At 43.4% G+C, this 21,502-nt stretch overlaps 3 protein-coding genes across 3 annotated transcripts; 2 read left to right on the forward strand and 1 right to left on the reverse strand.

Annotated features, from left to right (window-relative positions):
• The first annotated feature begins 492 nt into the window (after positions 1-492).
• On the forward strand, positions 493-2,035 carry LOC124699700 (D-inositol 3-phosphate glycosyltransferase 2-like). The gene has a single exon (XM_047231957.1). The coding sequence runs from the start codon at positions 493-495 to the stop codon at positions 1,987-1,989; it is 1,497 nt and encodes a 498-aa protein (XP_047087913.1). The 3' UTR covers positions 1,990-2,035.
• A 764-nt stretch (positions 2,036-2,799) lies between these two features.
• On the reverse strand, positions 2,800-19,642 carry LOC124702854. Its single transcript, XM_047235027.1, has 21 exons — positions 19,493-19,642; positions 19,254-19,338; positions 17,852-17,891; positions 17,513-17,761; positions 16,713-16,812; positions 16,565-16,639; positions 16,256-16,354; positions 15,978-16,094; positions 15,780-15,895; positions 15,577-15,676; positions 14,527-14,876; positions 13,826-14,156; positions 12,486-12,682; positions 12,142-12,360; positions 11,493-11,679; positions 6,103-6,350; positions 5,733-5,825; positions 5,554-5,655; positions 5,041-5,410; positions 4,681-4,818; positions 2,800-3,838 (listed from the first exon to the last, which is right to left on the reverse strand). Exons 1-21 carry the CDS (start codon positions 19,622-19,624, stop codon positions 3,050-3,052), a joined length of 4,137 nt encoding a protein of 1,378 aa, XP_047090983.1. The 5' UTR covers positions 19,625-19,642; the 3' UTR covers positions 2,800-3,049.
• Positions 7,111-8,700, forward strand: LOC124702855. The gene is made up of 2 exons (XM_047235029.1): positions 7,111-7,764; positions 8,096-8,700. The coding sequence occupies exons 1-2, from the start codon at positions 7,164-7,166 to the stop codon at positions 8,098-8,100; spliced, it is 606 nt and encodes a 201-aa protein (XP_047090985.1). The 5' UTR covers positions 7,111-7,163; the 3' UTR covers positions 8,101-8,700.
• Positions 19,643-21,502: the final 1,860 nt, after the last annotated feature.

The following is a 21,502-nucleotide window of genomic DNA, read 5'->3' on the forward strand; positions in this document are numbered from 1 at the left end:
TGCAGGATTGCCAACAATTGTGTATGTCAATGCTTACGAAATGACTTTTTCTAGTAGACGGGATCATTCAGTTTCACTAAGTTTCTTTACTTTTCACAGATTCTAAGTAAAACTTGATGATGCACATATGCATGAATTTCAAAGCACCAGATCGGCTAAATTAAGCTCCCTAGCCAAGTCTACTTCACTTTGCTTGCCAACATTCGGCAACCTTTTTTTTTTTTACGGTAGGCAATCAGAATATTGGCTAGCCAAATTTTTGGCGAGCTTGGCTTGGGCTCAAACCAAACACGCTCTACATCCCCCACATGGCCATCTTTCTAAGTAACTTCAGCCATGGAAAGCAAAGCACGAAGCTCTCGCTCCCAAATGTCAATATCCTGCAAGACACTCCACCTTCCTGTGCAAAAGCTCTCTGTGCCCTGAGATATGCACATCTGCGTCCGTATTCCTGACTAGCTAGCTAGAGCAGTAGAGCTAGTGCATGACGTGATGGCGGCACTAACCTCCCTGCAGAGGTCGAGGAAGCGGAGGTGCCCGTCCCACCCCATGCTCTCCGTCTCCCCAGCCCTCCTCTCTCTCCTCTTCATCGTCGCCATCCTCTACCTCCTCCTGATCCACCGGTCCTCGTGCTCCCCGCTCTTCAGCCACCTCACGGCCGTCGGACGCTCATCATCGAGCGTGAGCGGCTTCGCCGGAGACCTTCGCGACATCGAGTTCTCGTGGAACCACCTGCCGTTCACGTCGTCCCAGCCGCCCCTGGCCAAGCTCAAGATCGCCGTGTTCTCGCGGAAGTGGCCCGTGGCCACGGCACCCGGTGGCATGGAGCGTCACGCGCACACGCTGCACACGGCGCTCGCCGCGCGAGGCCACCGCGTCCACGTGTTCACCTCCCCTCCGCCGCATACGGAGGCGGCGCCGTCGCCCACCGCCGATGGGCCTCAGCTGCATTTCCTGGACGGCACCCCGGGGCAGTGGCGCTGCGACGAGGCGTGGAAGCTGTACGAGGCCGAGGGCGAGAACGACCCGTTCGACGTGATCCACTCGGAGAGCGTGGCGGTGTTCCACCGGTACGCGCGCGGCGTGCCCAACCTGGTGGTGACGTGGCACGGCATCTCCCTGGAGGCGCTGCACTCGGGGATATACCAGGACCTGGCCCGCGGCGAGGACGAGCCCATGTCGCCGGCGTTCAACCAGAGCCTGTCGGAGTCGGTGCGGCGGGTGCTGTCGGAGGTCCGCTTCTTCCGGAGCTACGCGCACCAGGTGGCCATCAGCGACTCCACGGGGGAGATGCTCCGCGACGTGTACCAGATCCCGGGCCGCCGCGTGCACGTGATCCTGAACGGCGTGGACGAGGCGCAGTTCACGCCGGACGCGCAGCTCGGCCGGGAGTTCCGGGAGGAGATCGACCTGCCCAAGAGCGCCGACCTGGTGCTGGGCGTGTCGGGCAGGCTCGTCAAGGACAAGGGCCACGCGCTGCTCTACGAGGCCTTCTCCAGGCTCGCGCTCCGCCACCCGAACGTGTACCTGCTCGTCGCCGGCAAGGGGCCGTGGGAGTCGCGGTACATGGACCTGGGGCGCAACGCCAAGGTGCTGGGCGCGGTGTCGCCGGGGAAGCTCAGGGCGTTCTACAACGCCCTGGATGTGTTCGTGGACCCGACGCTGCGTCCGCAGGGCCTGGACCTGACGCTCATGGAGGCGATGCAGTGCGGGAAGCCGGTGGTGGCCACGCGGTTCCCGAGCATCAAGGGCAGCGTCGTGGTGGACGACGAGTTCGGCCACATGTTCGCGCCCAACGTGGAGTCGCTGCTCGAGAGCCTGGAGGCGGTGGTGAAGGACGGCGCCCGACGCGCCGCGGAGCGCGGCCGCGCGTGCAGGGAGTACGCCAAGTCCATGTTCGCGGCCACCAAGATGGCCCTGGCGTACGAGAGGCTCTTCCTCTGTGTCAAGAACGAGTCATTCTGTGGGTACCCCGCTGAGTTTGATTAGTTTTGTCAGCAATGCCTCATTTGTTCTTAATAATCATACGGATACGAATGTAGTAAGATTATCCTGCATGATGTTTTTCTTTCTCCTTTTTTTCCTCTTATGTAAGTTTACTCGGTTACAAAAAGAATTTGATGATTAACATCCCGAATCACTAAGAGGTAGTATCAACTTTAGGCTTACAAATCTTGGTAACAAAGACTGCAACTAGGTATCTTGATAAATACTACTCCCTCTCTTTGATGTTAGTTATCGCTGATTTACTACAAGTTCCAAAGTGGAGCTGATTTACTAAGAGGTAGTATAAGCGAAGCATTATATTGGAAACATGTTTGCTGAAGTGCGTAGCACGGAAAGTTTTACAGCTTCTTCGAGCTGACGAGTGCTTTTTTGGGAAGCAAAGCAAGAGAGCATTGCAGGGTTGACCCGCCTCCGTATATGTGGTGTGGATAGACAGCAGTACGAGTGCTGGCTTCGAGGGCGCTCTGGGATCCGTACCCTCTACCTCGTTCTCCTTCTTACGGCATCCCCTTCAGACTTTACTAGAGTGATTCTGAGACGACTTTCATAGAGCTGCCGTCATGTTCAATTTTCGGACAAAACTTAGTCTCTCTCTCGTTGCTATGTTACTGTACCTGGCACTGGCAGCATTTTAGCACGAATCGCCTGTAAATGAAGATGTTCAGTTTGGATTTTCCATGCCTTACTCCTCACAACAAGCTTGACAAGCAACGAAAATGACTGAATTTGTCGAGCTATTGAAACTAGACACATCAGCACGAGGCAAACAAACAATAAACTGGCCAAACACGATTAACTCATCACGCAAAACTTCGATTGCATCATCTCCACTAATCACAAACAGCCTGAGATAAGGTCGCAGTGGAAGTGCTCTCTTTTCGACAAGAACAGCAGATGTACACAGCTAATCACATACTGCTCGTCGTCTTTCAGTAATAAGAATAACAAATATCTATACCAACGGAAAAATTACAGTGGAACGAAAGAATCAGCATACATACAAAAATTGGCACACCACTATGAGAAATGAAAAGGAAATATTTTATACAGAAGAATAAGGGGGTGGGGGTGGGGGTGATGACGATGCCTCTGTCGAAGGTGGTTTATCCTCTGTCTCTGGTGCCTCGGTAGAAGGTGCATCCTTTGTACCTTCTCCTGGAGTTACAGCAGGTGCATCAGTGCCACTGGAACCAGCTGCCGGAGCTGGAGCTGGAGCAGCTGCAGCGTCAGGACTACTTGTTGGGTCTGTAACCGGAGCTTCTGTAGCTTCCGCAGTACTATCAGGCGTTGCAGTAGCTTCTGCATTGCTGGTAGCTGCTGTAGCCTCCACATTGCCAGGAGCTGTTGTTGCCTCCAATGGCTTTACCTCATCGGTGCTCTGTGCCGGAGCAGGAGTGCCATTATCTGTTGGAGCTCCTTGAGCCACCGGAGCACCTTCAGCAATTGGGGCACCTTGAACCACTGGAGCACCTTGAACCATTGGGGTGCCTTGATTCATTGGAGTACCTTGAGCCATTGGGGTGCCTTGATTCATTGGAGTACCTGCTTGATTCATGGGAGCACCTATAGCTGCATTAGGAAGCCCAGGTTTTGCAGTGGCCGCCTTTTTAATAACAATGGGAGCTGCAGATAGTGGCGGCATTCCAGGAGGAAGTATTTCAATTGGTGGCTTTTTCTCGGTTTCTCCCAAACTAGTAAGCTTCGGGTCCTCAAGAGAAGCCAAGAATGCTGCGGCAGCATCGGTTTTCACGGTTGGCGTGTGATCCAGCTCCTTTTGTAGCACCTTGTTCCATGTTATGACTGAGCTCCTTAATGACGGGCGACCATGGGCCTAGAGAGTGGAAAAACCGTGTAAGGACTTGGCAACCATACTCATTGTCATTGGCCAAATAAAAAGGTGATGTCACATTTTTAGGAAACAGCAGGAGCAGAATGCATATTCACCAAAATATTTCATTATGGACAACTCGTTATGGTTGGTTTATCATAATCAATGATGTCACTATCAATCACATTAACTTCTTTGCAATGTATTTGCACAAAAATACAAAATATATACCCCCAACCCCCAGCCACAATGCTTCACAATATTACTCCCTCCGTCTCGTGAAACTTGTCTGAGATTTTTTCAAATTTAGATGTATCTATATACTAGATAGTGTCTAGATACATCTAAATTTTGATAAATCCAAGACAACTTTCATGAGACGGAGGAGTACTATTTTTTGGAGAAGAACCAGTGCTTCACAATAGATAACTCATTTCATTGCTAGTTGAACTGCAAGGAAGCGCAGCAACTCCATTCTTTTTACTCATCTACACATCATGCATTTGGAATTTTCATTATACAGAATCAACTGAGAAGACGGTGTTAGGAAATGGAGAGGAAGAAGAGGTCGTATAGTCGGAGCAGAAAACACATGCGTCTGAGGCAGGATGTCAGTGGTGCTTTGGGTTTTAGGATCTATTGGTTCTGATTTCTGAAGCAACTAATGGAGCAGTAACTAGAAGACGATAAGTATGATATTAGGCGGTAATGGACCAACTTCTATTCTCAGCCATTGGACCTAATGATTATGGATGTCGACTAATTGGTTCACACCAAACTCAAGTTTCTTATAGTAGTATAAATTAGGAAGCATAGGTGAGAATGGAATTCAAAATAGAACTTACTTGAGCATGTAAAACAGCCTCTGCCAGCATTCCTGTGTCTTGCCATGCTTTTTCCATGAGGGCGTTATCGCCCAGAACTGCAGCTGCAAATGCTGCTTCACGCCCATGGCCAGCTGTTATCAAATTGGTCACCAAACCCTGGAAAGGTGCAACAGTATTAGTGATTGCTCCTAAGAAACTCCCAAACATGTGCAAATGATCATAAACAAAATATACTGCGTCAACAGAAAGGAAACATCAGGTTTTAGCATGCATGATCAACAAGGAGCCTCGCCGTATTAACGTCCCAGATGGAAATCACCATTAATGGGCAAGAATCAAGTTCTAATAGTAAAATATTACTAGGTCAAAGTAGCATACCGACAGTCGAGTAAGCTCCCCATGGTTTGCAAGACGGAGTGCAAGGCCTCGTAAGGTTTGTCCATGTAGAGCTCCCTTTACAGAAGCTGCAGCGGCTAATCTCTTCAAAACTTCACGAGCAATTTCAGCCTGGCCGGTGGCATCTGCCGCATCAATAAGGTCAAAGAACTCCTTGACAAATTTCACTATTCCCTGCACAGCATCTGCAAGACTTTCTTGCTTAGCCTGCTTAGCTACTGCCAAATTGAGAATCTGTGTAACGTCAGTAGCAGTAGTTTCTTGTCCCACATCTCGGCTATTGCTCATTGTCAGCAAACATGCAAGTGCTCTTTTCAAGTCCTTGCTCTGCATTGCAAGATCAAACTCCAACCTGAGGAATGTCAACACAAATTTAAACTCATGAAAATAGTACATGGATCCATCTATCAAAGAGAAACATGAGAATAAAATTAAATAAAAGAAAGACTCATGAATATCTGGCAATAGAAAAATTCAGGCAGCAAGAATTTTCACCTCTTAGATATTCCAGGTAAATGAAGTGCTTCAGTAGCATAGCCCATTCCAAGCATAAACTGAGCAAGGTCATCATGGTGTTCTCGGCCAAGTCTAGTAGCCCTGCATGATTGGTTTTTAAGTTGTCACTCACACCGCTTGCAAAAGCCAACAAAATGTGCTAAACCATAAAAACATACCATTTGACAGCACTAACTGGATCTCCATATGCTGCAAGGCACCGACATCGTATACCGGGATGGCTGAGAGACAAGGCATGTGCACACATATACCTTTGAGGAATGTTGCAAGATGTCAGAATTGCACCCAAATTAGCATTGAACAAACAATAACTCCCTCCGTCCCTAAAAAAACTGCTCAACTTTGTCTAAATACGATGTATACAGACATATTTTAGTAATTGATCGTATCTAGAAAAAGTTGTGCAGCTTTTTTTGAGACGGAGGGAGTAAAAATTTAGCTCTATTTGAGCGAATGTTCTTTTAACGAGCATTTGCTTGCACAAAATGATCATGGAACTGCTCTTGTTGTCCTTACAGCATGTATTACCTGTCAACAAGCCAAAGAACTCCATCTCTGACACCAACCAGGACAAGTGGTCCAATAGGTCTTTTCTGCTCTGCAGGAAAGCGGGTTACTGCAACCGACACCCCTCCTCCAGCAACAGCAACTTCAGCGTATCTTCTATCATCCAATTCTTTCAGAAATACTGAATCATCCCCATTTAATTTCGGTTGCTTTGGCACTACAAACGGTGGTATTGACGGGGTGTGTTGAAAGGAGGCTAAACGAACAACCTGGAAAATTGCGAAATACAAGCTGTAATTAACAATACCTTATAACAAGCTCATATATATATAAAGAAGTAACAAAGACAAAAGCCACAGTTAAACAAGTCAAATAATGCAGTAAAGTACATTGAAATTAAGAAATTACACTAGTAACCCTGAGTTCCATTAAAATTTTGTTGGAGACTGTCCTAGGAGAGCCCAGAATATTCCAGGGAGTAATAGTATATTAGTGCTGTCCTAGGAGTGCCTGGAACATTCCAGTGAATGTTGTAGTCTAGGCTAGTGTCCTACCAGATTCTAGAGTATTCCACTGTACTAGTTAACATGTACCTAGTTCAGCTATATATATATGAGGGTGTGGAGGACCTGAAGGGGTCTGCCCAACCAGAAACTATTTTCTCCCAAAAACTACATGGTATCAGAGCTGGAGGCAACGCTGGGTGGCTGCTGGTGGTGAATCGGCGCTCAGCGGCACAAGTGTATGAGCTGGAGCTGGGGCGTGTGCTGGCTGGAAGCAGGAGGAGGAAGGAGAAGCCCAGATGCAGAAGTTCTGCAGGTGAAGTATCAGTTGGTGGAGCCCCCGGTAAAGAGAATCGTTAGGAGGAACAGCAGCCGAGCACTGTCCTGGAGCGGAGTGGAAGAGGAGAGAAGAGCTGATTGGAGCTAGTGTGTGTGCGGCTGTGGCTAGGAGAGGAAGCAGAGGGGCATTATCTGGAAGAGGAACCTGAGTGGTAGCTGCAGGTGGTTGCAGGGAATGTAATGTTGATGGCTGAAACAGAGGAGAGACTGAGTGAACTGAGACAAGAGGACAAGTCTGTGATGGAGTATGTCGCTGAGCTGCAGCATTTGTGGGCTGATTTAGATCACTATGATCCTCTGGAGCTCCATCATGCAGATTGCATTGCTGCTACTAGAAAGTGGATTGAACGCAGGCGAGTGATGAAATTTCTGAAAGGCCTAAACTCTGAGTTCGAGGGAAGACGTGCTGCATTGTACCATCAGCCTTCACTTCCCACTCTAGAGGATGCCATAGCAGCGATCGCACAGGAAGAGGTCAGATTGAAGTTGACAAAGAGCAACACAACAACTCCATCTCGTCCAGCCTTCGTTGTAACCCAAAGCTTGGAGACTAGGGACTGCTTCAACTGTGGTGAGAATGGTCATTTGAGCCGAAATTGCACAGCCCCACGCAGGGGAATTCGGGGTAGAGGAAGAGGATATAATAGAGACGGATTAAGCAGAGGCAGAGGCCGAGGCCGAGGATACTCAAGTGGCCCTAGAGCAAATGTGGCATTCTCCGAAGAAGAATCCTCGGGCACATCTCATGAAGAGCTAAAGAAGGAAGCAAATGTGACTAATGATGGCGGTTATGGGGACTTCAGCTTCGACAAGTTCGCTCACCTTGCCTACACCGATGAAGGTAATTATGCCCATGCATCTACATCTTTGCATAAGTCTTGTTCAAATTGGATATTAGATTCTGGTGCATCAAAGCATGTTACGGGCACATTCAAAGAGTTCGATTCTTACACCCAATATCCACCCTCACATAAAGAAACTATTCAAACTGCCGATGGAACCTCTCAGCCCATCATAGGAGTTGGAACAGTTCAGTGCACTCCCGCAATTAAGTTATCTTCTGTCCTTCACGTTCCTGCCTTCCCCGTAAGCCTTATTTCATTGAGTGCCTTGGTTGATGATATAGATTGTCGTGTAATGCTTGACCGCAAGATGTGTTTAATTCAGGAAAGGCTGACTGGAGAGAGGCTTGGGACCGGAACCAGGCATAAGGGACTGTGGTATATGGACCGGGAGGTGACAAACGATGCAGTATGTACTGTACTAGCAGCAACTGCGGGAGAGAAGGAAGCCATGGTGATGCTTCAACATTGTAGAATGGGACATTTGTCTTTTGATAAAATGTATAAGGTTGTGCCTGATGTGATGTGTGGGGTGGATAAAAACAAATTAGTGTGTGATGCTTGTGAGTTTGGGAAACACACTAGAACATCCTATGTGAGTAGGGGACTCCGGAGTATCTCGCCTTTTGTGCTTATTCATTCAGATGTCTGGACATGCCCTGTTATCTCTATCAGTGGAATGAAGTACTTCGTGACATTCATTGACTGTTATTCTCGCATGACATGGGTGTATCTTATGAAGCATAAAAATGAGGTATTTAGATGTTTCCAGGACTTTTATGCTTATGTGAAAAATCAGTTCCATACACAGGTGCAGGTAATTAGGACAGACAATGGGACTGAGTATGTGAATAAAGAGTTTGGTGCATTCTTGTCAGCAGAAGGTATATTGCACCAAACCTCCTGTCCAGATACGCCCCCTCAAAATGGAGTAGCAGAAAGGAAAAAACCGTCATATTTTGGAGGTTGCTCGGTCGCTGATGTACACAATGAATGTGCCCAAATTCTTATGGAGTGAGGCGGTGATGACAGCCACATATCTCATCAACCGCATGCCATCAAGGGTGATTGGGATGAAGTCACCATGTGAAATGTTGCTAGGTGAGAACAAGTTTTTAGTTGCTCCTAAAGTATTTGGGTGCACGTGCTTTGTTAGAGGTCATAGACCCTTGGTGGGGAAGTTGGACCCACGAGCGGTTAAGTGTATATTTATAGTCTGGACAAAAGGGCTACAAGTGTTGGAGTCCTATCGAGCGAAGGACATTTGTGAGCATGGATGTGACATTTAGGGAGTCTGAGCCGTTCTATGGAGAAAAGACCGATCTCAGCTCATTATTTGACATTGACTTTGACTCTCCTAACACAGGTGAGGCTAGTCGAGAGGGGGAGAGTGAGGTGTTGAGGACAAATGAAGATGAACCTTTGAGAGTTATGGTTGATTCAGTCCCATATCCTATGGGTGAGGAGAGATGGAGAAAGCCAAACGAGGAAGAGAACTTGAAAGTGTATACACGGAGAAAATCGCAGCATGAGCAGCAGCAACAACAGGTTCCCACGACAAGTGACACACAGGTGCAGGGGGAGCAACATGTGCAACAACAGGCTCCCACGACAAGTGACACACAGGTGCAGGGGGAGCAACATGCTCCAACAGGTGTTGAAACTGATGAATTGTCTGATGACGCAGGTCCATCTATTACGAGGGATTCAATGGACTTGCCCATTGCCTTAAGAAAAGGAACCCGAGCTGCAGCTAGAAAACCTCCAAATTGGTACCAGGAGGAGCATGACATTGCTAATTATGTATCATATGCATCTCTATCTACGAACTACAGGGCCTTCATCGCATCATTGCAATCTGTGGTGATCCCAAGAGACTGGAAAGTAGCAAAGCAAGACCCCAAGTGGCGTGAGGCCATGATAGAGGAGTTAAATGCTCTCGAAAGGAATAAAACTTGGGAACTTGTACATCTTCCAGCAGGAAAGAGAGCTGTTGGGTGTAAATGGATCTACACCGTGAAACAAAATCCAGAAGGGAAAATTGAAAGGTACAAGGCAAGACTAGTTGCGAGAGGATATAGTCAGACATATGGGATTGACTATGATGAGACTTTTGCGCCGGTGGCAAAGATGAACACGGTGAGGATCCTAATCTCATGTGCAACTAACTTCGGGTGGCCTTTGCATCAGTTGGATGTCAAGAATGCATTCTTGCATGGAGATTTAAAGGAGGAAGTATACATGGATATCCCACCTGGTTTCTCCACTCCTAGAACATCTGGAAAGGTATGCAGGTTGAGAAAATCTCTATACGGCCTTAAGCAATCTCCACGGGCATGGTTTGATAGATTTAGACGAGTTATATGTGCTATGAGATATAAGCAGTGTAATGGGGATCATACGGTATTCTATCGGCACTCAAATAGCAAGATTACAATCCTTGTTGTATATGTTGATGATATCATAATCACCGGAGATGATGAGGTGGAGATATCACGATTGAAAGACAGCCTACGCAAGGAATTTGAGGTAAAGGATCTTGGCCAACTCAAGTACTTTCTTGGCATAGAAATTGCTAGATCCCCCAAAGGGATTGTTCTCTCCCAGCGAAAGTATGTATTGGACTTGCTTAGTGACACAGGCATGCTTGGGTGTCGGGTTGCATCAACACCTATTGATCAAAACCACAAATTATGCGCCGAATCTGGGGAACCGGTGAACAAAGAGAAGTACCAGAAGCTTGTTGGAAGGCTCATCTATCTATGTCACACGAGACCTGATATTTCATATGCTGTGAGTGTAGTGAGCAGATACATGCATGATCCTAGAAGCGGACACTTAGATGCGGTCAACCAAATCCTCCGGTACTTGAAAGGTAGTCCAGGAAAGGGACTATGGTTCAAAAGGAATGGTCATCTAAATGTGGATGGGTATTGTGATGCTGACTGGGCAAGTTGCTTGGATGATAGGAGATCAACATCTGGTTATTGTGTGTTTGTCGGGGGAAATTTAGTGTCATGGCGAAGTAAGAAGCAGCCAGTGGTTTCAAAGTCAACAGCTGAAGCTGAATACAGAGCTATGTCGCAAGGTTTGAGTGAGATGTTATGGGTGAGGAATCTTCTTTCAGAACTGAAACTGTTGAGGAAAGGCCCTTTAAATTTGTGGTGTGACAACAAGTCGGCAATCAACATCGCAAACAATCCTGTTCAACATGATAGAACCAAGCATGTGGAGATTGATCGCTTCTTCATAAAGGAGAAGTTGGATGACGGTATAATTAAGATAAGTCATGTAACCTCTAGCAAACAAATTGCAGACTGTTTAACCAAAGGATTAGGAAATAAAGAGTGTAGTTCAGCTTGTAACAAGATGGGAATGATAGATATCTATCATCCATCTTGAGGGGGAGTGTTGGAGACTGTCCTAGGAGAGCCCAGAATATTCCAGGGAGTAATAGTATATTAGTGCTGTCCTAGGAGTGCCTGGAACATTCCAGTTAATGTTGTAGTCTAGGCTAGTGTCCTACCAGATTCTAGAGTATTCCACTGTACTAGTTAACATGTACCTAGTTCAGCTATATATATATATGAGGGTGTGGAGGACCTGAAGGGGTCTGCCCAACCAGAAACTATTTTCTCCCAAAAACTACAAATTTAGTGAACACAGAAGAAAACAATCAATGTAAACAAAAGGTTACTAACAGCATTCAACACATACAAATACACACCTGCAACATCGGAGGTCTTAATGAGATTTTCTCACTTGCCGTAACCTGGGGAGCTTCAACTGTGATAAGAGCTAAATCTCCATGCTCTGCAACTGCTCGACCCTGAGCTTCTCTTGCTTTCATTTCTTCTTTTCTCTTTTTTGTCTCGATGTCAATTGGAGCAACTCCAGCATCAACATAAACGCACCTGGAAAATAGGTTCAAAACTTCAAGAGATAGCAAGATATCCCATGTGCTATCAAAGTTTTTTTTTTAGAACCAAGAGTGCCATCAAAGCACCAAAACACTATTTGCTGGAAAAAAATATACCTATACCAGAAAACCATTTAAAAGTAGCTGCCTTCTCAATACCGTAGAACTGCCCCCTTTTACACCATTGATTATATATATATTATATTATTATACAACTTAATGGATGTAGTTTTCAGAATCATTGGATAATATAACATAAATCGTACAAGGACTCCTAAGCTTCCTACAGCACCTTTGATTTCTATCTACCATCTTGAATCAAACACAAGTATACCTTTATTATAAGACAGCCAAGAGCTTGAAAGACTCAGCAGTGGAAGTTGGGAACACATGATAATGAAAATATTGAGGTGCACTAAATGAACAATTCAGACTGCACACAGAAGAGTTAACTTACTCTATGGTTGTTGGTGTAGCCACAAATAACTGTCTACGGTGCCAAACAGCACCAGTAGCAAAGGGAATTGAAACGTCTCCAAGATACCTAAACTGAGGTCGCAGGGAAGAAATTACAATATACTGCTGGTACGCAAATGCGCAATATTCAACAGTTTGGTCCCACACAGTCCACTCAGGTTGTGCAAGTAGGCCGCTTACAGGCTGATAGGTCTCCCAGCTGCACGAATCAAATGTAGCTAAGATTAATATATGTAGTACATAGCATAGCAATCATCTAGTATCGGCCAACAAATAAATTCTCTAGATATCCAGGAAGCATGAAATCCATAGGTGCATATATACCTGTATAACTGGAAATTTTGGGGTGGCCCTTCTCTGGTGGAAAATGGGTCATCCGAAGCAAAAGATGATGCACTACCTCCAAAACCTGATAGGGGCATTGATTGAACAGTTGATATAGCTGTGGCTGTCAAAGGACTGATTCTACGAGATGTCCGGTATGTGACACCAAGCAGAGCACCACCATGCAAGCCAACGACCTGCAAGAGTACAACCATAAACCTCTTGAAACAACAGAATGCTAAGAACAACTCGCTAAACTAAGTGTCTTCGGAATGCGGAATCTTAAGTACGCAGGAATAGGAAAAACAGTAGGATTGAGATGTCACGACTTACTGAATCCTACAGGAAACGAAAAACGAAATAGGAATTTGCAAACATGGCATTCTGGTGCTCCAAAGGATTTTTGCAAGAATTTCAAAAGAGAAAAGGTGCATCCAAGAAATAAAGGGAAATTTCCATGAGGTCAAATCTCTTGCAACGAACCCTATAGAACTGGGGTGTAGGGAAGCAATCCAAGGAACTTTGGGATCCAAATGCCCTATATTTGAAAAAATTCATTGAAATGCCACAAAAATACAATGAAACTCCTTCAGTCCCAAGGATATGTGCCTAAAGAAAGATCATGTAGCTATATGGCCAAAAAAAACAAGATTATTTTCACTGGTAAACTAAGGATATGTGCTTAGAGGTGAAAGCAAGAACGCGCAACCATGCTAACATCAAAATGGGCATTGCTGACCACCTTATGTTTCAGTTATACTGATATCCAAGACAGCTAAACCAAGGTATGCACAGAAATCTCCTAAGCAATGGCAACACAATAGAGTTTTAACAGAAGTACTCAGTACAATTAACCAAGCATAATAAGAAAACAGATGACCTCATAATCAGAAATAAATCACATGTTGTAATTTGTATGATACAGATTAATAACAATAACTGAACTATAACTTATTCTGCCCATTAAGAGAAAACAAGCATTTTCATATCAAATAATTACGGCTATAGCTCTATTACCCCACCCCACCCCAAAAACAAAAAAAAAATTGAGTGCATCAGGTCAAAATGTGGTCAAGTAGCATGTTTGTTTCAACAATGTATGAATGTAACTAAGGTACTCAGGCTGGAACTTTTCCAGTATATGCCAAGCATGGTATGATAGTTTTCTATAAGTGATGCCAATGGCCTTCATATTTCCATCAAGAAACAAAACCAGAAAATAAAAGGAATAAAGTTACTGCTGCTCAAAAATCGCATGCTGTCAAATTACCAACCGGTATCTATAGATAAGGAAAGATTCTCCGTAAGTAAAAAATATATCATAAATGAAGATTACCAACCGGTTCACTGCGGCCATCAATCGACCTCTGCAAAACATGAGCTGTTCCATCATCTAACAAAATGCGAACTTGTACTGTGGCTGCAGAAGCAGCACTAGCTGCTGCAGCTGCTGCTTGAGCTGCTGCTGCAGCTGCTTCTTTTGCCTTTTTAGAAGAACCACCTTTCACAATGAGTGGCATCCTTGGAGCCAATGCACTCTCGACCAGAGCATATCTGTCACGACAGCTGTCCCATGCAAAAAGTTTTCCTGTACCTGAATCAACAACTGACCAATCACTAGCTTTGTACACAGCGAACGAGGGAATGTCTGGCCATACAACTGCAACGTACCTGCAAATAAGTAAATAGTTTTTTTACAAAAATCATAGCATATACCGAGCAACTAACTATAGCCTACACAAGCACCGTAAAACAGTAGTGAATACAAAACAGATTAGGTATCCGAAACATTGACTTCTAGTTGCAATGAACAACTCACAGCACATAACAGCAAAGTAACTAATATGCAACACTAAACCTCTCTCACGCAATATATAATGCAACAATAACCAGAATGATGACTAAAACGAATTCAGCTAGGGCCTATGCGTACTGCAGCCAGCATGAGATTCATGGAATAGAAAAACCCAGTACATGATGTCTGCTTCTTTTGTAGTACTCAAGTGCTAGGCAATAGCGATAAGATGGCATAAATACTTACTTTCCAGAGCTGCTAGCTGAAAGGATTGAATACGAATCATGTGGAGCAGGCGTGCTGATATGTTTCTTAGATTGCTTTACTATCAGCTGATCCATAGATTCATTCCTTGATCTTCCTGTTTCAGATGCACTTCCTAGGGATGGATTTGCTGTGTTTGATAATTGGAAATTCAGTAACTTAAGTTCTCTTTCAACAATGTAAACAGCAGAGTGTTCCTTGCTTTCTGCCGGTGCTGGTAAAGGAGCAACGGCTGGAAGTGCTCTTGGATCGAACTCGCTTAAGATAATACCAATATTCGTTCCAGTAGCAACAAGATGTGGTTGCAAGGGATGTGCCACCATACAGTAAACCTAGAGTAGCCACAAAGTTCAGTCTATGTTAGCATGCTTGAAAAACTCTGCATTACAGTGGTGTTATCTTTATACGGAAACCAGCATCTTATCAGCAACATGGTACTGTGAACCAGATTTTTTTACATTACGTACATTCAAGTTACCTTTCACTGATCTGTGATAATTCCCTTTCCAATTTTAAGTCCAGAATGATGTGGTATACGACTTTTGCAAACTGCATCATTATAGACACTGGAGAGTGGAGACTTATGTTTAACACCTAATTATTAATAATCCCTCCGTTCCTATTTGTAGGGCGGATTAGGTTTTGTTCAGACAAGACTTCGACCAAGAGTCACTTTTTAATGTGTTTTATGACATGAAATTGGTATCATATGAAGTATGCATTAATGGAGTAATTCTCCGTCAAAATCTTGTCTTAACGAAACCTAACATGTCCTACAAATAGGACTGGAGACAACGTTAACAACATTCCCAGTGATCGTTGAGTGCTTACAATCTGGCTTTGTGCTACATTCTTAGTTACAATAAACATGCCTAGCACTGCAACACAACAGTTACTAAAGCTCGGAGAAAATGAGACGGAAATAAATATTTACAGAATATTCTGGAATCATCCGATAATAGTCAAAAACACAATAGCTTGACCTGAAATGGCAAAATATTTTCTACTAAAGGTATCAGTCCAGAAGCATACCCTCAGTTTCTTATGCTGTGCAAGGGCTTGTGGAGGAACAAGCGAGGACAATTCACAGAGTGGTCTTGTTAAAGCAGAATAAGTCGGATGTTCTATGGCCCTGTAACAATCCAAAATGCAAAATTACGCATGTAATCGTTTTTTCAACCCCATATAGAATTTCTACAATCTGATGTTTCTTCCCAAACACAAGAAAATCATACCAAATATGGGAGTCCTTGACACAAGTCAGAATATCAAGGTTTGGTGCACGAGGATGACACCAAGATGCAACACTATGGCAGGCAAGCTTAGGTACTGGTTTAATGCGCCTTATTTCCTGCACAGAAAATATGCTATTGTATAAGTGTTTCCTAGAATAACAAAACACATAGTTTCATGTAAATATTGAGTATACATACCTTGAATGTAACGGTATCCCATATGGCTAAAGTTTTATCAGCCCCTATAGTAATGAGTTGTGGAGCACTTCCCATTACTCTTGAAAGTTCAACCGCAACCACGCCTCCATCATGAGCCTTTGGAAAGATAGACAAAGAAAAGAACCAGTATCAAACAACCCACATGAGAAACTGCTTACTAATGTTATTTACATGATTAACCTAAACAATCTGCATTTCTGTCAAAAAGAATCTGCATTTAAAAAAAGCAGAAACAAAAAATGTGTTAAAAATGGTACCTTCAAACTAATCTTAGGTACAAGTTCACGAGAGTCATGGATATGATCAGCGCTCCATAATACCAGCAGACCATCACTGCCACCAGAAACTAAATGTACCTGAAGACACGCATACTTATTGATAAGTAAACATATAACAGTACCATGTGGAAAATTGAAATAGCAGCAATGAAATAGCAGATAAGTACAACAAACAACACAAGCACATAGCATATGGACACAAAAGTCAATAGGGGAAAATCACAGTTTGATGACCAAACAGAAGAGACCAAATCCTAACAAAACAAAACAAACCATGAGAAAAATTACCTCACCGGCTGCAGACATGAATGTCATCAAGCAAGATATTGCTCCTTTATGTCCACCAGTATACCTTCGCACGAGCTGCAAGGACCAATCTGCTAGGTTTGAAATGCAATTACGAAGAAGCAAAGGGGGCAAGTATAAGATGTGTAACCTTCCATGTTATCATTGAGAGAACTCTGATCACGCCATCAGATGCCCCAAATGCAACTAGAGGGGCATCACTAGAAGATGACCTGGAGAGGAACTCCATACTACAAAAGCACAAACATGATCTAAGTCAAAATCTAGCACTAATCCAAAGCTTTAAAGTACTTGTTGATGTTCAACAGATGTATGTTGAACTGGGTTTCAGAGATAATTAAATGACAGAAGCCAAGCTGTTTGTAGTTCTTAATCATATATCGAACTTGGTGGTAATTGATTTATTTTATCATATATAGTATGGTAAAATATACCAGGAAATGCAGCAGCACTGATAAAAAAGGAGCATAGGGTTTATGAACATAACATTTCAGCTCAGTTCAGGTCCAGGTCCAGGTTCCAATTACAAAACAATGCTGAAATGTTGGAATCGATGCCAAATGCAGATGTATTTGTTAATACCACCAGAGTGCATGTAATTAGGATTTGGGAACAATATGCTGTTGTGAAAACTAAGAATATAATACCTATTATGATTGATTATTATCATTTCCAAGAAACATTGACCCAGGGATACTCAGCTGAGAAATGGTTCACAACCAGTATAGCCTACAGGCTCTAAATGATGCATGACAAGCATCACATGAAATTATGTTTTTCCTATTTTACGCCTTACATCACCAACCAAAATCTTAGTTAAAAGGAAAACTGAATCCGGCATGCACAATTCATTTAGGCACATGTAAAACACCATGAATAAATGAAAAGAAATACATATAGACATAAGGATGGGTACTCTGCAAAGTGTACCATAAAAGTGACTTGTTATCAAGTTCTTGCTTAGGAACATCACGGCCCCGCATAGTCACTAAGTCCAAAAATATTGCTTTGTTTTCACAACAAATGACAACAAAATGCCTTCCTCTTGTAGATGGTGCGGGTGCACTGAAAGCGGATGATTGTTGATTAACTGCAGTTGGAGCCTCGGCAGCAGCAGAGCAATTGCGCCAATGTTGCCAAAAGCGTATATCGTCGTCATAAAAAGAAACCTGCTTTACACTTGGAGTACAATAGTTGGCCGGTAGCGATGTCAGGCAAGATACCATATAAAATGGCCATGGGAAAGTAACAAAACTCTCAAATCAATACCTTCCGCCTCGGATTGCCTCAGTTGGTTTTCCTTTTGAATCTGCACAGATTTTGACAAAGTCATAGTAAGCCAAAAGTATATATCTCATATGGTATGTTGCTTTCACATGCCCAACTTGAAAAGAGAGAATGCGAAAATAAAGCAAATAACTAAAAAACCATGTATAGCGAAGTTGGAGGGGAAAGTTGTGAAGTCAGAAAACAGACTGTTGTCGTAAAAACTAAACTGAAACCAGCTTTGACGGGGATTACAATTTAGCTTGCACTTGAGAGTTAGGATCGAGGAACTAACAAGTTTTACAAATTACTTTCAAAAATTATAATAGATATGTCGGTAACGTATAACCAATGTAAAATAATTGGCTCTTGAACTATCAATTGGGGCTCAATTTTAGTTCTGAACTAGAGAACCACCAACAAGGCCCCTGAAGGCCTGAACTTTGAATTTTGGCCCTCTCCATCCCGTAAGTATGTGCCGCTACTCCTGGACAAGCTAACGCAGTAGGGCAAGTCTCAACCCAGACAGAACACTCACAAAGACCCAAATACCCCTGATAGTTTGTGTTACAGGTAATATTGCACTCGGAACATGTTATTAAGATATTTGTGCATCCATTCCAAGCTATGCTGCCATTATATATAAAATGTATTTGCAACACGCAAAGAGTTGACACACATAATAAATTCTTACGACCATTCGTTCCAGCTTTGGGATTGGCTTACCACCAAAATAAAAGGCTGCAACAGAAACAAAGAACCAGCTTCCAGGGCTGCATTTGGCTGAAGCTCCACGGAAACATGGCATGCCCACCAGCACATCAATTTGGGTTTTGTAAGGGTCAATGTGATAGGAATTCAGAGCCTACTTCGGTCTGGACTCCATAAGTGAATAAGCTCAAAGCATGGATGAGACTTTTTGCACACTATGACTGGGCAATGACTTGGCTGTATTGAGTCAGGTGATTCACATGTAGCGTCACGTGAGCGGCGAGAAGTAAGCAAGCCAATATTCAAAGTTCACGGACTACTTTGGTCAGTTTTGTGGTTCGAGGATACAAATGAGCTACGTGCGATAGTTCAAGGACCGGATTGTCTATTATCTCTGAAATAATAAATTTAAAGCTTATCAAACCGCTATTGGTACAACAATTATCATTGTTGTTACGGTTTGAAGATGAATGTGGAAGAAGACGGTTGCTTATTAAATCTCTATGACTAATTTAATTATATCACATGAAACTAAGCAAATAAGTAAACTTAAAACACGCATTTGAACAATTTAAGCAACAGACCTTCATCAAACTAGAAAACTAGCAAATCTACCATTACCACTCCATCCGCGCATAACAATCCTATGGAATTTCTAGCAAGCTATTTCAAGCAGAACTAGTGCAGAGCATACCAGTTTCTCCCTCTGCGAGCTTGTCAAGCTTCACGCCGACCAACCTCCGCTCATCGACGCCACCCGCCTTCAGCTCGTAGATCACCTACCCCCATACAGCAACGAATTCCAAAGCAAGTGGAGAGCAATTAATCGCAGACAGAGGTTGCTAAGCTGGTTCAGCAGGAGGAGCGCAAATGGGGACGAAAAGGATGAGAGGGCCCAATTCAGAGCGGGATCTCTCAGATAGTAAGTGGTACCTGGCGGTGCTCCCAGTTCCAGATTGCGACGCGGTCGTTGGCGTCGGCGGTTACCAGCCAGGGTTGAGTGGGGTGGAGCTGGATCTTCACCACCTTGTCGCTCGTCGGCCGGAACGCCCTGAGGCGGAGCATATCGCCGCGCCCGCCGCGTGCGGCCGCGACGTCGTGGCGGGCGACGAGCGAGAGCGTGAGGGATCTGGAGAGGAGAGGGGCAGTGTGGTTTGTTGTGGGAGCTCGCAGGGAGATCTGAGTTGGGACTTGTTTGGACGACGACAGAGAAGAGAAGAGAAGAGATAGCAAGGTGAGCTGTGAATGGCCGAATGGGTAACTTGGGCCTGCTCGCTTTTTGGACCTTCGTGGCCTTGTTTCAGCTTCTGTGTAAGCTACGAATGGGCTTCATATCAGGGTTATCCTGAATATATAAGGACAGACGATTTTTTTCGAGTAAGGACTTGCTTTTTTTTTGTTTTCCTGTTTCTTTTTTCTTTTTCAATTCAAAATATGAAAATTTCCAAAAAAAAATAGCATTCTCAAACCTGAAAATATCTGGCTTTTGAATTTTGTCCAAATTTTGAAAATGTTCAAATATTTAAAATATATTAAAAATGTTTAGATTATCAAAATGTTATTTTTTAAAAAATATTCAGACTAAAAATATGTATATATTTTGGAAATATGTTTAAACTTTAAAATTTTGCTCAAACTTTAAATGTGTTTGGAAAGTAAAAGTGTTCGAAATTTAAATTTGTTTAGAACTTAAAATTGTTCAAAATTTAAAATTTGTTTAAAATTCAAAATTGTTTCTATATTGAAAAAATTAAGGATTTAAAAAAATCTCAAAATATATTCTGGTTTTGAAGTAACGTACATATTTTTTAAAAAACAAAGAACAAAACAAAATAACAAAAATCTGTGAAAAGAAAAAGAAAGGTATCTCATGCGATGGGTCGTGGCCCAACAAACCTACTACAAGGTAGGCTACTACTACTAGCCTCGTTGTGTGGCGCCCCCTTACACGTCGACCAGGTCGGTGTAAAGGACCTCCCGTCGGCATGTACGGGGTGCCCCAAACCCCTCTGACTCGGCGAAGGTTAAATGGACCACAGCCCGTTAGGTAAAAAAACTTTTGTTTTCCTTTTCTTCTTTTTTTCTCCTTATTGTACTATTTTTAAAAACTAATGTTTTTTCAAAAAAATAGATATTTATTTTTTCCAAAATGTATTTTTTTGAAATCTAATGTTTTAATTTATAAAAAAAATAGACATTTTCAAATTATTTTGAATTAATTTTTTTGTAAATCCATATATTTTTCAATTTTGAACGTTTTTTCAATTATAAAAGTTTCAAATTTGAATAGTTTTTCAATTTGAACATTTTTTCAACATGAACATTTTTCAAATTTGAATGATTTTTAGTTTTAAACATTTTTTAAATCTACACATTTTCAAAAAAAATCTTAACATTTTTCAAATCTTACAAAAAAACAAATAGAAAAGAAAAAAGAAAAAGAAAAAAGAAACATAAAAGAAAAGAAAAAATATGAAATAGAATTGAAAAAATGTAGTGTGCCTAACTTGGTCGGTCGTACCACACGCACGGTGTGCGACGCGAGCGGTGCGGCGCACTGTCCGTGCAGACCTGGTCGACATATAGTATTTGTGGTTCATAGCGGCCTGATGCAAATTAACCATGGTTGTCTATGTCGGTCCGCAGGAAAACCTAGCCAAACGGCAACGTAATTTGATAAGAGTTGTCCACGACGATCGATCCCGGACCAAAATCTGACCTGGAAATGCGTCAGGATGGACATCGCATGCGTCCACACGCACCCTCCTATTCTATCTGCTTGCCCCGCCAGCTCGGGGCACAATAGGCATTCCCTCTCCTGCCACCCCGCCTTGAATTTTGTCGGTGTAGCTTCCAAAGCACTAGCCACCAAGAAGCTCGAGAAAGAGAAACAACGTCTCAAGGAGATCGACACCGGCAAAATCTCGCAGGGCAGGATCGAGA

The sequence above is a fragment of the Lolium rigidum genome, chromosome 3, assembly GCF_022539505.1.
Source record: "Lolium rigidum isolate FL_2022 chromosome 3, APGP_CSIRO_Lrig_0.1, whole genome shotgun sequence".
Classification (NCBI taxonomy): Eukaryota; Viridiplantae; Streptophyta; class Magnoliopsida; order Poales; family Poaceae; genus Lolium; species Lolium rigidum.